General features: G+C 35.1%; 1 protein-coding gene across 5 annotated transcripts in view; it reads right to left on the bottom strand.

Moving 5' to 3' along the window:
- LOC139765168 (protein FAM185A) overlaps positions 1–13,253 on the bottom strand; it is a 54,775-nt gene extending 41,522 nt beyond the window's left edge. For 2 of the 5 annotated variants that reach the window (XR_011716597.1, XM_071692420.1), the window contains exons 1-6: positions 12,870–13,253; positions 10,021–10,189; positions 7,936–8,135; positions 6,255–6,435; positions 4,968–5,100; positions 3,244–3,403 (exon numbers count right to left, since the gene is read on the bottom strand). Coding sequence is in view for 4 of the 5 variants with exons in the window: in XM_071692420.1 (XP_071548521.1) it covers positions 3,244–3,403; positions 4,968–5,100; positions 6,255–6,435; positions 7,936–8,135; positions 10,021–10,189; positions 12,870–13,142 (1,116 nt within the window). In the remaining variant the exon portion in view is untranslated. Of the gene's footprint in view, positions 1–3,243; positions 3,404–4,967; positions 5,101–6,254; positions 6,436–7,935; positions 8,136–10,020; positions 10,190–11,950; positions 12,312–12,869 lie in introns of those variants that run through there. The other 3 variants (XM_071692419.1, XM_071692421.1, XM_071692422.1) reach the window with 3 other exon arrangements.
- Between the last annotated feature and the right edge of the window lie 1,580 nt (positions 13,254–14,833).

Genomic DNA, 14,833 nt, shown 5'->3' with positions numbered 1-14,833 from the left:
TAATGCAAAGTCAACCTTATTTAATGCCCTTAGGACTACTCTCACAGCATCAAGATATATCTGATGGGTGTATGCACAAACAAACAAGTCACCCAAAAACAAGAGAAAGACCAGTACCTCTCTTCCCCTTAGACATGATCATCTGCCATTAATTTTGTGAATACTGTGAGTGCCATATCTAAGCAGAAAAGTAGCACTTTGAATCTGAAAGCTTGCTGGCCAGCTCTGAATGCTAAAGAAAATGCAAAATAATGTATTTATATGACATACCAACGCATATCCACTGGAAATCACAGACACATTTTCCTGAATCAACTGCCTGACTGATTTTATTGCCACAAAGTGAAATACCAGTCTTTTAAAATGTGCCAGGTCATAGTTATTGTGAAAGACACGAGATAGAGAGGTCCATGGCTTCAAGGTGCAGGGAAAGAAACAATTATCAACGGACACACAATAATCATGTGATGCAACAGCTTGCCGAGTATTGTATGGTCTATCTAGTGGTAGGGGAACACAGGCAAAACCAAAGTAAGACCTATAGAAGATGGAAACTGAACCAACACTGTGGCATACGGCAAGCAGGTCAAGTTTAGAAGTTAGTCTGGTTATAAACTGGATCATTTCTGACTCAATTCTCTCGAGCAGGGATGCAGAGCTAGACCAACCCCAAATGTGAGAGCAGTATTCCATACAAGGACAGATCAACTGTTTGTATAAACAGAGTAACTGCTCAGGAGAAAAGAAATTTTGACACTAAAAAGGACTCCCAGCTCCTCAGAGGCAGACTTAGCTATTTCCATATTATGGGGGTTACCATGAAAGAGTGGATGTTAGAGTAATAAAAAGTATGTTCACTGAGTCAAGAGGTGGAATTACAGAACCATCAAAGGAGACAGGAAAGTTGTGAGGTCTTTTCAATAGAGAGATGTTTAAAAACTGGGTCTTGGAGGCATTAAACTTAACCGATTTTATGTACTCCAATGATATCTGAGTTTATTGAGGAAGTTGTCATGACAAGATTATCAACTGCTTACTGTTATATTCAATTCTGAACACCTTGTTATAATGGTAACTTATTTCTGCCTTACTCTTACCAACCACAATCAGATCACTACTAGATTCTTATCTCCGTTAAACATAAAGTATGAGATTATTCTTCAGTGTTGTGAAAAATATAAATCAAACTGAACTAATCTTGACACATATCACCTCATGTTTAAAAGCTTTATGCACAATGGGATTCTTTATATGTCATCTTCCAAAATAAATTTTATTAGTGACTTAATATTCCTAGTGCCTTTTGCCATTAGTATGAGGTAGTTTTAGGAGCATTTGTCTTTTAAATTCATCATTTACAGTTCAAGCAGAAACATCTAAATATCTAATGGCTAATATATATACACAGTTCTTCAATAATACTCATGGAACTAGTTTTGGTATCAATAAGACAAGGTAGGAAGGCTTAAGTGAAGAGAGATTCTACATGGATCATAGATATTAACGAAACTTTAAATATATACAACTTGAATTATAGTCTTTATCAATAAACTAATACATTCCTGGAAAATGGAGCACTACACAACTACGCTCTATTGCATATATGGAGATGCATTTCTGATGATGTTATTCTTTACCTAAGAGATATATACAGTATTGTATATGAGGGTTACAGCTACTAACAATCACAGGTCACTACAGTAATGTATCCTTACTAATCAATGAATAACAAATAAACAAAGTACAATATTGTTTTGTGAATAACAATTGTTTGATGAATAGTGACAACTAATGCAGAATAAGTGAGAGCTGCAATGTGTCAATAAGACACAGTGGGTGGGAGGGAGGTGAGAGGCAGTGGATACTGAGTGGCCCTATTATGACTGAAGCTAACCCCTGTATGCATCAATGAAATTATGATTATTGTGGTGATAAACAGAGATAGTGGTGATGATGGTGGTGGTGGTGGTGAGAAAAGTGGTCAGAAAGTAAGGCATCTACTGGCTTCTTTGATAACACTGGCCACAGCACTCCCAGATGATACTGAACAGTTTATGTTTACCCACAAAACTGACTGTTAAGTGTAACTGAACAACAGTGTATCCCTTCAAAACTGCATTACATAACATTTTATAATATGGAGCAAGAGAGCAAAAAGATTGGGGTGATTTGAGAGGTGAAGTGGAAAGGGTTAGGTAATATTCTTTGGGTGTGAGACCAAGTACTCCTCATGTAGCCTGGCATCATTTAGCCCACCTTACATTTTTTCTAACAAAGTGCTCCTTGAATGAGTCACCTTCATTGCTGTTTATCTTATCTGCATTCTCAACAATGGTTCTAACCATCAATGTAGGCAATTTGAAAGCATCACTAAGATCACCCTGATGTTCATCAGCTTCCAATCACCTCAACACTTATGATTTATGTGCAAAGAGAAGCTTCTACAAGGCACTGTATATGCACTAGCAGCACTAGAATTTGCAGGCTGTCTTCCAGATATGATGGGTTAAAAACAGCACTAAGCAGCACTAGAATTTGCAGGCTGTCCTCCAGATATGATGGGTAAAAAACAATCATAAAAATAGTGAAAAACTGGCAAGTCTGCAAGTATGTGTGCACTTGGCACCGATTGGATGTAAGCATATGCACATATGATGCTCTAATTGGCCAAATGAGCATGAACAAATAAAGCTGTTCTCAGCATGTGAGTGTTCAGACACGTGACTTTTGATCTCTTTTATGGATTTTCATAATTTTTTCTTCACAAAACTGGAGCTCCAAGATACAAGCAAGAGTACTATAACAAAACAGCGCTTAGAGGGGTAGTGCTAACTGGGGTATTAGTATACACGAAAGAAATCTACCTATGACACATTCATCAAATTCAAATAAAAAATCCATGAGGATTCCAAGTTTACATTGACCAGCTTAATATTACTATAGCTACACAAACTTATGTCATTTCCATAAGTTTCTAATACAGCATGCAGCTTCTACAAGATGTTAAACTATGGATGAAGAAAACATTCACAAAATTCATCTGACTTTGTACCTTACTAAAAGATATGACTCAACACCACTGGATTCTTACTTTGAAAACTATGCAGAGGACTACATGAGCAGTTTTATGAAGACCTGAGAAGTAATAATATTATCATTCATAATTTATGTTATAAACATCACTTAGGTCTTCACTGTTTATCAATTTATCCCTAAGGTAGAAAACCAATCCTGACATTTTACCTGTGCTGAACCATCTATTACTGTGGCTTTCAATGTACTTGCTTCAGGATTTTTGTTTTTTATGAAGGTGAAAGTATGGTTGCTGCTAGCTGATGTCATTCCTGTCATCATGATTTCTTTGCTAACGTCCAGGGATGGGGCAGTTACCTCGAGGTCATGCCTAAGTGATGAGAGAATGTGCCATCAGTGTAGCAAAACAGAAAAGAAAACCATTCATTTCCATAAGAAAAAAAGCTAAACTTCTTTACATAAGTGAGCTTTTAAAATCAATATTTTTTTGTTATAATTACAATAAAATGTCACTTCCTTACAACTCATATTACTTGACATTCTTATGTATTTGTGATTTTTGGTTATATAGAATGCCCAAAACAATTCAGGATTTTGCAAAAATTCACAAACTATCCATCAAATATGAGGCTATCATTTTGTTAATAGGTTATTTCTTCAGTTATCCTTCACTCTACTTTCAAGTGATAATGTTTTATATTTGATGTTTTCCTTAAGAGTTAAGAAGTATACGATGATTTCTGGTCATTGCTAATTGATTTCAAAACACCAAAGCTATTGACATCAGCTACATTTCTGTCTGCTGCTTTATTTTCCATATGGTGAAGTTGTGGTGAGCAAGAGGACTTTGATTTGCCTGTCACTTTAATGTATATATTCTAGGCATGGGAGTGGTGAGATATCAATAACATAAGAAAGAGATGGACCAAAACAATAAGCTCACCAGAATTTTCAGTGATGACTAGTCAATACCAAAGGCCCACTTACAGTATAACAAAGGATTATTCCCAAATATCAAAAAACCCATGGATATTCCGTTCTTGAAATATTCTATTTAAATGAAAAAGTGTAATGATAACATCATTTTAAATATTATGGCATTGACAATAAACAGTCTTGATAAAATATATCTACAACTTTAGTTGTAGTCAAACAACAATTGCATCTTTAAGTGCTGCAATGCACTGAATCCTGGATTTGGAAATAGACATGGGCCTTCATTATTTCAACGGTAATAAATCTACTAAATCATTTTGCAATCCATCCATTTCCAAAGAAATTATCATGTGGAAGAGAAATATTTTGCAAATGTAGGAGTGACCTTAACCTTTTCCTCTTTACCTTAAAATCAAAATGGACCTTCCTTATGTGCATGAGAAAGACATATGCCAAGCCTTAACAAAATTCATAAATACTGACATTTTTTGTGCAGAATGACGTCAAATACAAGTGTGGCAGTATTCTTGGCCTTTGGTATTTTGAGGTAAAAATCAATAGGAGCCTTTCTTGTTGTAAAGTAACACTAATGCTGTGTTGAATAAATCTACCATGCTGATCCTAAATCATTTGGGGTTGTGCAAAAATACAACTTCTTTATTTTCATACACATTCATCGTTTCCGGCATAAGCAAAACAGTGCCAGGAAAAGATGAAAAAATAACCTAATTTGTACACATCCACTCTCTAGTTAACTAAAGTGTATAATGCCTGGAATATCTTAGCAACTGATTTATCTGTTCCCAAGAAAAATTCTTCTTCTTATCCATACTTACAAGAAAAGATAAATATATCCAAAGAGGTTTCACATAAACTCTCAAGTTAACTTTCTCTTATTAATCAAGATACAGTGAACCTTTAACTCTTCTCCTTTGCATGATTCTACTTTCATCCACTACAAACTACAAAGTAAATATATCTATATAAATATAACATACCTAGGATCCTCAATAACTGAGAGTACCATTGTGCCCTTATTCAGATGAAGTGTTGAGTCTCCTAAAATATCAGTAATCTGAACATTAACTTTGCCTGATCCAATATAACCTGCGATCTGGCCATGAAACCCACCTGGGAAAAGAAATCAAATCATTTATTAGAATTTTCCAATCTCTAACTCATAGTCAAAATCATACAAGTTCCAATGTTGCATTCCAAGCAGTCTTTCCCTTGTCCTTTCTCATAATTCATACCATTCATTTTGTTTGTTTTGGTTCTGTACACATCCCACATTTTCCTGTAGGCGCTGGCATTACTTGTTGTGTGGATCTCAATAGTGACAGTACCTCCTCTAACTTCAACAAAACAACTACATACAATAAATTGAAATGACCGGAAAAATACTGGTAAGTGCTAGAGATAGCACAAATGCAGAAGGAGACTAAATCATTTGCCTCATAACTCAAGAATTTGATATATCAAGGTGGCTTCAACTAGGTGAAGAGTTTATTCAAATTCCAAAACTATCTTGACTGGAAAGAAGATGTGATAATAAGGACAAAATTAAGGCCAGTTGTCCAGCTGATAAAACTTTCAATGCTATGAAACTGACTTATTACAAAAGTAATATAATGGTAAACACATTAACATTGCTAAGTGTGTCAATCAAAGGCCAGAATCAACAAAAAGGCTGATAAACACTTTGATCATTCAGGAGAAGGATATAAGGCCTTTTAAGTGAACATGGTGAAAACTATGATATGAAAGTTTTGGTGATGATAATGAGTGATGAAAGGTTAAAAAGGTTTCAAAGTTTGTATTATAATAAAATGGATGCTGAAGTTGTCAATGTTGATACAAGAGATGAATGATAATTTTCATGACACACCACAAGTTCTAATGTTGACAAGACAGGACTTTATGGGATATCAGTGCTACATAGAACACTTTTATTTTTTAACTAAAGAGTATTTGCTGCTCGGTATCAAGGCTGTCAAGTATAATTTAACACTTCTTTTTGGTGACCTTGAAAAATTTTCAGGTGGGTAACTTTTTTTTAATGGAATAGTCCTGCATCAATAATAAAGGGGAAAACAGGATTTGGGAAGCATGGAAAAAAGCAGAAAAGCTTAAGTAAATAAAGTTAAAAGGCTTGAAACAATTTGGTAATCTCTAAAGGAAAGTATGAAGTCTGAAGATGAGTACATTTGGCCAATAAAAAGAAAATCCCTTTATTTCTTCTACCAATTTCTAAAAGTTATCAAATGTTACTATCTAATACTTACTGACGACAATTTGACCTTTCTTTAGGAGTAAGTCTGTACATCCATGAAGATTGCTGATCACAATATTACCATTCTTAGCTGATATTCTACCCTGATTCATATAAGATGACTCTACAGCAGTGCTCAGCTCCTCAGCTTCAATATCTAACATGAGGCCTTGCAATCTTTTAGCTTTCAAGTGCTGTGGGTGTAAAGAAGAGATATCAAAAAAAGTAAAAACAGGTACTGTGTGCAAAACAATATGATAAAAAATATTAAAAGTAATACAGGGACAAAGGAAAAGTATCTTGGTGTCCCTAGGTGAACAAAAGCAGCCCATCATTCCAATGAAGATTTACAATTGATCAAAGTTGGTCCATTGTGCCAGGGTATGACCTTTCAATTATCAAGAATCATGTGGAAAAAGGAATAGCCCACTATTCAAGTAAAGATTTATCGGTTCTAAAATGTGCCACTGTGCCAGGATGTAACTTTTCAATCTTTAAAAGTCAAAAGTAAAAATTGCTATCATTCAAGTGAATATGTGGGTAAACTCATAAAGTTGCTTACTCTTTAAAAACATACAACCAAAAAAATTACAACTTTTAGTTCAGGTGATCTTTGCTTATGATATCTTCAGGACAGATGTCTGCAAATACAAAAGGTATTAAGAGGAAATCAGTATACTTCATTCTGCTATGTAGTCTCCACATGTCTTAGTCCTAGTGCATCTCTGTTCACTCTTCCATGTTTACATTCAAATTTTCTCTATTTTCCCAGCTTTTTCTTACACCAATTTTACTCAATCACACTCTAGTACAGGGACATAGGCCTCTATGCTTCCCTGTACAACAACTAACTCAGTTTCTGAAAAACTGAGTTTTGTTCCAGTGCTAATTAAAGTCTTCTCTTCGAGGCAGATACTTCATACGAGGATTGATTCATCACTGTGTGAAGTACTACTACCGTATTTGAGACAGCTTCAGCTCTATACAGTATACTTACTTCAAAAAGCCAAGGCTAAAGTAATGCATCATAACTATCTCAGTCTCATCTTAAAATCTAATTCACTTTCCCTATGTTGTGCTTCTGGTTCTCTTTCTCCTATACATTTGTTACTTCTTTTTCTGTTTCAGTGAATTGGCTGCTTGCTCTACTGTAAGCTGTCACACAGTACTTTGCAAGCCACTACACTGCATACTTTGGGGCTGTTGGTAATTTTAGGCTGGGAGATTATGTATTCTCTTTCTTTATCACCATCACCAAGCTTCAGAACTCTCTAATGTTTCATGTATTTCCTGACAACTATGGCCTGTCTCCTTTTAAAAGACAAACCTTCAAATTCCTCCAAAACTCTTACACTCTTTTTTTTATTCAAAGCCTGGCCTTGGTAAGGATTACTACCACTGACTGAAGCCTAAGAAAAATTAATATGTATAATGATTGAAAATCTTATACAGAAATCACAGAATGCTAAATCATTATAGCAGCCAATGAAAAATTAATATGTATAACGATTATAAATCTTATACAGAAATCACAGAATGCTAAATAATTATAGCAAATTACAAATAATTATCCTTTCAACTTTTAACCTAAAATAAGGAAGCAATCCTTAAGTAAAATCATCATAATTTTCTTAGTTACATAGTAAATGAATGCATTACCTCACCTAAAACAAGATACGAAAATCTAAACTTACTGTAGTTTTGGCATTTATGAAGATATTTCCCTGCAAAGTACCCTCTGCTGTTATGTTGCCATGATCAGTTTTAATGTGGATATTGTGACTCTTTAGCCCTTTAGTTTTCATTTCACCTTTTTCAGTCAACACATTTACTTCATCAGCCTCCATTCCCAAGATTTGTACGGATGCCTCATCTTGCAACTTAACATCAAGATCTGGAAAAGGCATTTTGTGAGAGTAAATATAATCTCTGTATTGTTCCTCCTTCCAAGTGAATAACTACAAGACTAGAAATTTTTATCTTAATAGGCAAAGCATTGTGTATTAGTTTCATACTGGGTTTAAAACTTAGGGATAAAGTCATACTGTATGAAACCTTCTTCTGAAAAAGAAAAAAGAAATACTTGCCAAAACAAATGCAAATATTGAAAGAAAATTAAACAACACTAAATCAGACTGTTCTTTTATGCTATTTCATGTGTGGCAGGGTGTCAACAGGAATGAAGGAGGGCAGCAAGTATAAATACGTACATGTGTATATATTTGTATATGTCTGTGTATATGTATGTATACACTGAAAAGTGTATGTATGTATATGTGCGTGTGTGGGTGTTTGAGTATATAAATGTGTATGTGGGTGGGTTGGGCCATTCCTCTTCTGTTTCCTTGAGCTACCTGGCTAACGTGGGAGACAGCGATTAAGTATAATATATAAAAATATAAATCAGACTAATAAAAACTGAGGGAGAATAAAACATTTTAACTGGCCACACAAATAACTAGGTTTGGTGAAGTCTTTAAAGACCTGTTGAGCACTGAAAGAGGGCTCAACAATGAGGTTTGAGTTCTGATAGTGGGTAAGGAAATAAGAATACATTATGGTATATGTATTTCACCTTGAAACTATATGTAAAAGGAAAGAAAAAAAATGAAAAAGACATGTCTGTCATGTTTGAGCAACCCTGCAGTCCTTTCTACACTCAGCCAAGTTTGAGTGAATAAGATACATAAAGAAATTTCAGAAACTAAAATTAAATAAACAAATCACCACACAGCTAGTGTTAGTATCCAACTACCCATATGTCAACACTACTTCCACAATGTGCTTTAAAATTAAACTCTAACTTGAAAAGTGGAGAATTAAGGCCAAAGATTTCAAAAATGTAATATCAAAGTGAAAAAGGATATATAGCAGTTTCCTAAACCACATTTTTACAATTCTCAGAAATGTACCTCTTTCCACATTCAGTATCTACTTTTTGAGCTCTCTCATTTAAATTCCTTTGAGCTCTCTCATTTAAATTCCTAACACATCTGGAATCCAAACAGGCACATGTTTAATACTCCTGCCAAAATGGTTCAAGAGTTTCTGAATTTTGACTTTGTGGCAGCAATAATTCATGCTTTTCTGAGTTATTCACAGTATTTCTGAGGTCAATGCCCTTAGTCTACCCTTATGATGGTACCCAACGAGCATCCAACTCTCAGCACTTACTATAGTTATTACCAAACTCCATCTTAGTCTAAATAATACTTGTTAGCAGCAAAGAAGGAAGACTCTAGATTAGGTACATTAACATAAGTTTTTCAATTCTTTATACAGTGCAATAATTCTTTTCTTTCTTTCATACATGTTTGCCATTTCCCACAAGTGAGGTAGCGTACAGAACAGATGACTGAGCCTTACAAGATAAAACATCCTCATCCTCTGTTCCTTATTCTGGGAAGTACTACAGGAGGGGAAGATAACTAGCTCCTCACTCCTGCCACTCTTAGTCAACTTCCATGACAAGATAGGGACAGGGATTGAGTACGGGTACCATCATATATCTCCTATGTGCTAGATGAGGATATGAGAATATGGTACAGTATTCTGAAAATGCTTTAAGGGTGCAAGTCTTGGGCCAAGGAATAAAAATTGTAGGTGGATCTGTTTGAAATGAAGTGCCTCAGCATAGTATATGGCATGAGGTTGGTTGATCTTGTGAGAAAAAATAACTAAAAAAATATACTTGTAAAGGCATATAGTTTTAATAGATTTTAGTCTTGCGGTTTCATAAATGACTTAAAGATGAGAAAACTATGGTTACGTTCACTTACCATATTTGACTGGCACTTGTACTTCACAATATATGTTAGATGATTCTGGGGTTGCAGTTACCGTTAATATGTCTTTCAACAATCCAGTTGATTCAACATTAATTCCTTCACAGGAGACAGAAGGTAGTCCATAAATATTGATAAATGCTCGATCTGCATCAGGATATTCCTGAAAGAAGACTTACATTCATCATAAATTCATAACAAAATAGTTGATATCCACAAAATGTTCAATATCAAACTACACTATTCCTAAACAATGTAAACTTCTGTTTTCAGTGACTGGTTCCTCCAACATAACAAAAAAGTTACAATACATTCAGCACTACACGCTGTCTAATAACAAAAACAACAGTATTTGGCTAATGTCATAATTACACTATTTGCAGTATCTTATTCTTTTTCATTTCCTTATACCTAACTGCTTCTCCATAACAAGATAGGGTTAAGAACAAACAAAGCACATCTTTATGTGACACAACCATTCTCTAGCTGCATTCTTATTTCCAGAAAGTTAATTACTGAATATCTATGTCTGGTGCACACTTTGTTGTGGTGGAAAATGAATGGGTATTGTGTGATTTAAGTTACAAGGAGCTATGTAATACCTATGAATACTCAAGAACTGTCCAGAAATCCTACTGCAATGTGAACCATTGAGGAGCAGTATACTAAAATAATAAATAAGAAACTGTACAGGCAATGTTATGCTAGTTTTTTTGGTTCATAATGATCATATGTATAGAATACAGTAAAACATGCACCTTAATATAGCCACATCAATATATACAAGAGGGACTTCACTCACACGAATCAGCATGGAAAAATGTTCCATAATACTTTGTGGTACTTGTATGTTTTTATCAACTGGAAATTTGGCATGAAACTTCAGAATGAACATATTCTAAGATGATTTATAAAGAATCAAATACAGGATTTCTGGTTCAAAGGCTGCAATATGGAATTTGTTAAATTCACCTCAAAACAAAAAGATTATAAAAAGTTCCATGTACAAATTTCTATAAATAAATGTCAATCTAGCCATGGAGCTCTAACCCTCTCAAGCCCTAATTATCAAGGAATATAATGATCACGAGCAACTTGAGACTGGGTTACTTGCAACACTACTCGCTCTTGAATTCAAGTGTGCAAGTACTGTAAAGAACTATCCAATATTCCAGTACTGTATACATTCCTATAAGACTGTCGTCCATCTAGGGAATCCACAACGTAATCTAAGTTTGATTTGGTATTAGTTGTATCATACTTTGCATTTCCCAAGCCTTCCTTGACCTTATTACATAGCTGAAATTTCCAGAGTATTCAATCTCTAAAACTCAAACCAAATCTATATTGGGTTAGATTGTATGCTCACTCACTTTCATTAACCTTGTATTTCCTTGTCCTGCCCTGCTAGTTTCTAAGTCTCAGGGATAACTTCCACACATAAATCATACACAAGTCACTTATTTAACATAACAAATGACAATTTCAATAAAAATCTCAAATGTATAGTTCTCTAGTTCCAATATTAACAGCCTATTATGAATCTTAAATGTTAATTTAGCTGCCTGACACTAATCAAGCTACTTATCATGCATCATGCAAAAATAAGAAAAGGAAAAAGGTAACTGACTTTCCTTGTGCCAATTAATATTCAAATTCATCAACTTACCCTAAAAAGAAAAGATGCTGCAACTGCTGAGAAATGGCAAATTCAGTAAGGGGAAAAGAACAGAGAAATCAAATCTTCACCAAAACTAACAGGTAAGGGGAAAAGAATAGAGTATTCAAATCTTCACCAAAACTGAGACAATGTCCATCACAAGTCAGATGACTGTTTTATTCTACTAATGTTCCTTTAATATATCATATTTACTACAGTCTAAAAGGAACATTCTGTTACAGGTCTTTGGTATTTTTCACATACCTTTGTGTTTATTCTGTGGTTACTAAACTGATATCTCTGAATGCTGGTTTTTTTGCATTTACCATGTATCATCTGTTGCAGTTAACTTCTATCTTGTCCCTTTCAGTCATGAAAATGTACGTGACCATCCATGAATAATTCTTAGTTGCCATCCATCATCACATTACAGGATCACTGTGAGGCAATTATAGCACGACAAGAATGCGAATTTCACCATCATACAGGATCCCATGCTAAGCAACCACAGCATCAAGCATATGAAGTGTACAAGACGTCTGTGTGGCATCGTGCTACATCCCCAGTTCCAGTTCAGTTTAAATGTTCTTAATAGAAGATTACCATTGATGACATAAAAGAAACGTTTCCTTCAACCTTGTACAATGATTCAATGAGTTCTTACATGTTTGTAAAGCCGTCAGATCACCTGAACATTCGAATACCCCCCCCCCCCCCTAAATCTTCTATGCTTACTAAACATGGGGGAAGGAGGCAATTTCCAGGTGATCCTGGCCGTTTGTTCACTGCAACACAAAGAGAAGTATTTATCCAATCTAACCCACGCCAATCCTAACCTAAAAAAAGACAGGCTTTAAAATAAGACAGCGTACTTATCCTACGATACATTGGGTTAAGTATGGTTTTGTTTGTCATACATTTAGAAGCTTCATTGTTTATAACGCCACATTTACCCGGATCATTAAAGTTCTCCCTACTTTGTGGGATTCTTTCACAAGTGCATGACAAGGGGACTAAGAACGTCATTTTCCCCTACCAGATGTCTCATTTCTAGCAACATGTAATTACCATGTGAAGTGTTTTCAAAAAACGATTAACACAGTGACGTAAGGAAACTACCAAAGCACATATTCAAAAAAAATATACTGCACACATATATCCACGTAAACTACTTTTTAATTACCTGCACATTTGTTGGTTTTATTACAAAATCCACACCTCCATTCACATGGAGAATACCAAAACCAGGATTTACATGAAAGTCCTTACTTTTAAGTTTCACGTAATTTTCAGTAGCATGTGTAAATATGGTCCTTGGTTTAATCCCAAAACTCCACACACGCCATCCTAAATTTTCTACAGAGTTATTACACACAGTCTTCAAAGATGTGTCATATCTTTTCAAGTATCTACTTTGTGTAAAGATCTGGAGTAGTTTAGAAGCCACCAGCCTCATCTTCCTCGAATATCAATATTCCGTTAACTGATATATTTCCTTTTTTTCCTCCGGTGTTTCCTTTAGCCTTGTGTAACGTTTGTTTATATTCTCTCCTTGTTGACAGAAAAGAATGACCTCTGGAAAATCCTTGTATTTCAAGGTCACATAGTCAAGAATTTATCTTCAAAATTTCTCATCTGGGCCCATCATCCAAATCTACTTTTACCGATTACGTCCCAATCACCATATAATGATAAAATTTATGAGTTTATAGATAAATGTGTCATGTATATGCACATATATGAAGAAAAAGATCCATGTTACCTGGTTTGAACTGGGATTATCTAACAATAAATACTATATGTTACTTTATTTATAGCACCCCAGTACCAATAACTATGAAATAGTCCTTGTGTTAATCCAACCTATCTATAGGCTCTTGCAGCGCAGGTGCGCTACTTCCAGGAGCAGGGATATATAAATTTCTTTGAAGTGAAACGTTGTTTCATGAGACTGAACTTCCATTGATTCAGTGTCGTCAAAATAAGATTACTCGTGAAACCACGAGGCGGGGGCTGTACCACTTACCTCATCAAAACAGTGTATATATATATATATATATATATATATATATATATATATATATATATATATATATATATATATATATATATATTCTTTTTTTTCCCCAAACTATTCGCCATTTCCCGCGTTAGCGAGGTAGCGTTAAGAACAGAGGACTGGGCCTTTGAGGGAATATCCTCACCTGGCCCCCTTCTCTGTTCCTTCTTTTGGAAAATTAAAAAAAAAAATGATGTATATAATCAACTGAAGATTACCCACCTCTCCATGTTTTCTAAAAGTATGTTATAGCTTAGGGTTGCATCATAATCTAGTCTACCAACCCTTACCTATCCTACGACTAGCAGAATATTTGAGTTGAAGACTTCAAGAAAAAACTGCTAGAAGCAGTAAAAAGCTTTTATTAAGGGTGTAAGGAGTTTGTTCAAGGAGAGAGGAGAGCGAGTGACAAGTGGAATTTGGTCACCATGACAATTTGTTTATGAAGGAGACGGTGAGAGAGGTAATTTCAAGTATTGGAGAGAGGGGCGAGTATGTAATCAGTAGAGGATGAAGGGGCCTGGGTGGTAAGTCTCTTGTTAGTTGTTGATGATACAGCGTTGGTGGCAGATTCGAGGGAGAAACTGCAGAAGTTGGTGACTAAATTTGGAAGAGTTTGAGAAAAGGACGTTGAGGGTAAAGTGAATAACATCACGTTCATCAGGTTTGGTAGGATGGGGACAAGTTATCTAGGATGTGAATTTAAATGATGAAAATCTGGAGGACATGAATTGTAAATGTAAGGTACGTTAGGTTGGACATGGTAGCAAATGGAATCATGGAAGCACATGCCAGTCATAGGGTGGGTTGAGAAGGTTCTAGGGGCAAAGAAGAATGGGAGGAAGGAGTGGTTATCTAGGCGGGTGAAAATGGCAATATTTGAATGAAGTTATAGTAGTCCCAGTGATGTATGGATGCAAAACTGTGTTGGAGAGTGAACATGTTAGAAATGAAATGTTTGAGGACAGTATGTCACGTGAGGTAGTTTGATCAAATAATAAATGGGCTTCTAGTGCTATCTCGTTTATGTGAGAAACAGTGAACAAATATGAAAAAATGAATATTTTTCTTTCATGTATGTGCAAGTG

Source organism: Panulirus ornatus, chromosome 53 (genome assembly GCF_036320965.1).
Source record: "Panulirus ornatus isolate Po-2019 chromosome 53, ASM3632096v1, whole genome shotgun sequence".
NCBI lineage: Eukaryota > Metazoa > Arthropoda > Malacostraca > Decapoda > Palinuridae > Panulirus > Panulirus ornatus.
This window is presented reverse-complemented; position numbering and strand designations above follow the sequence as displayed.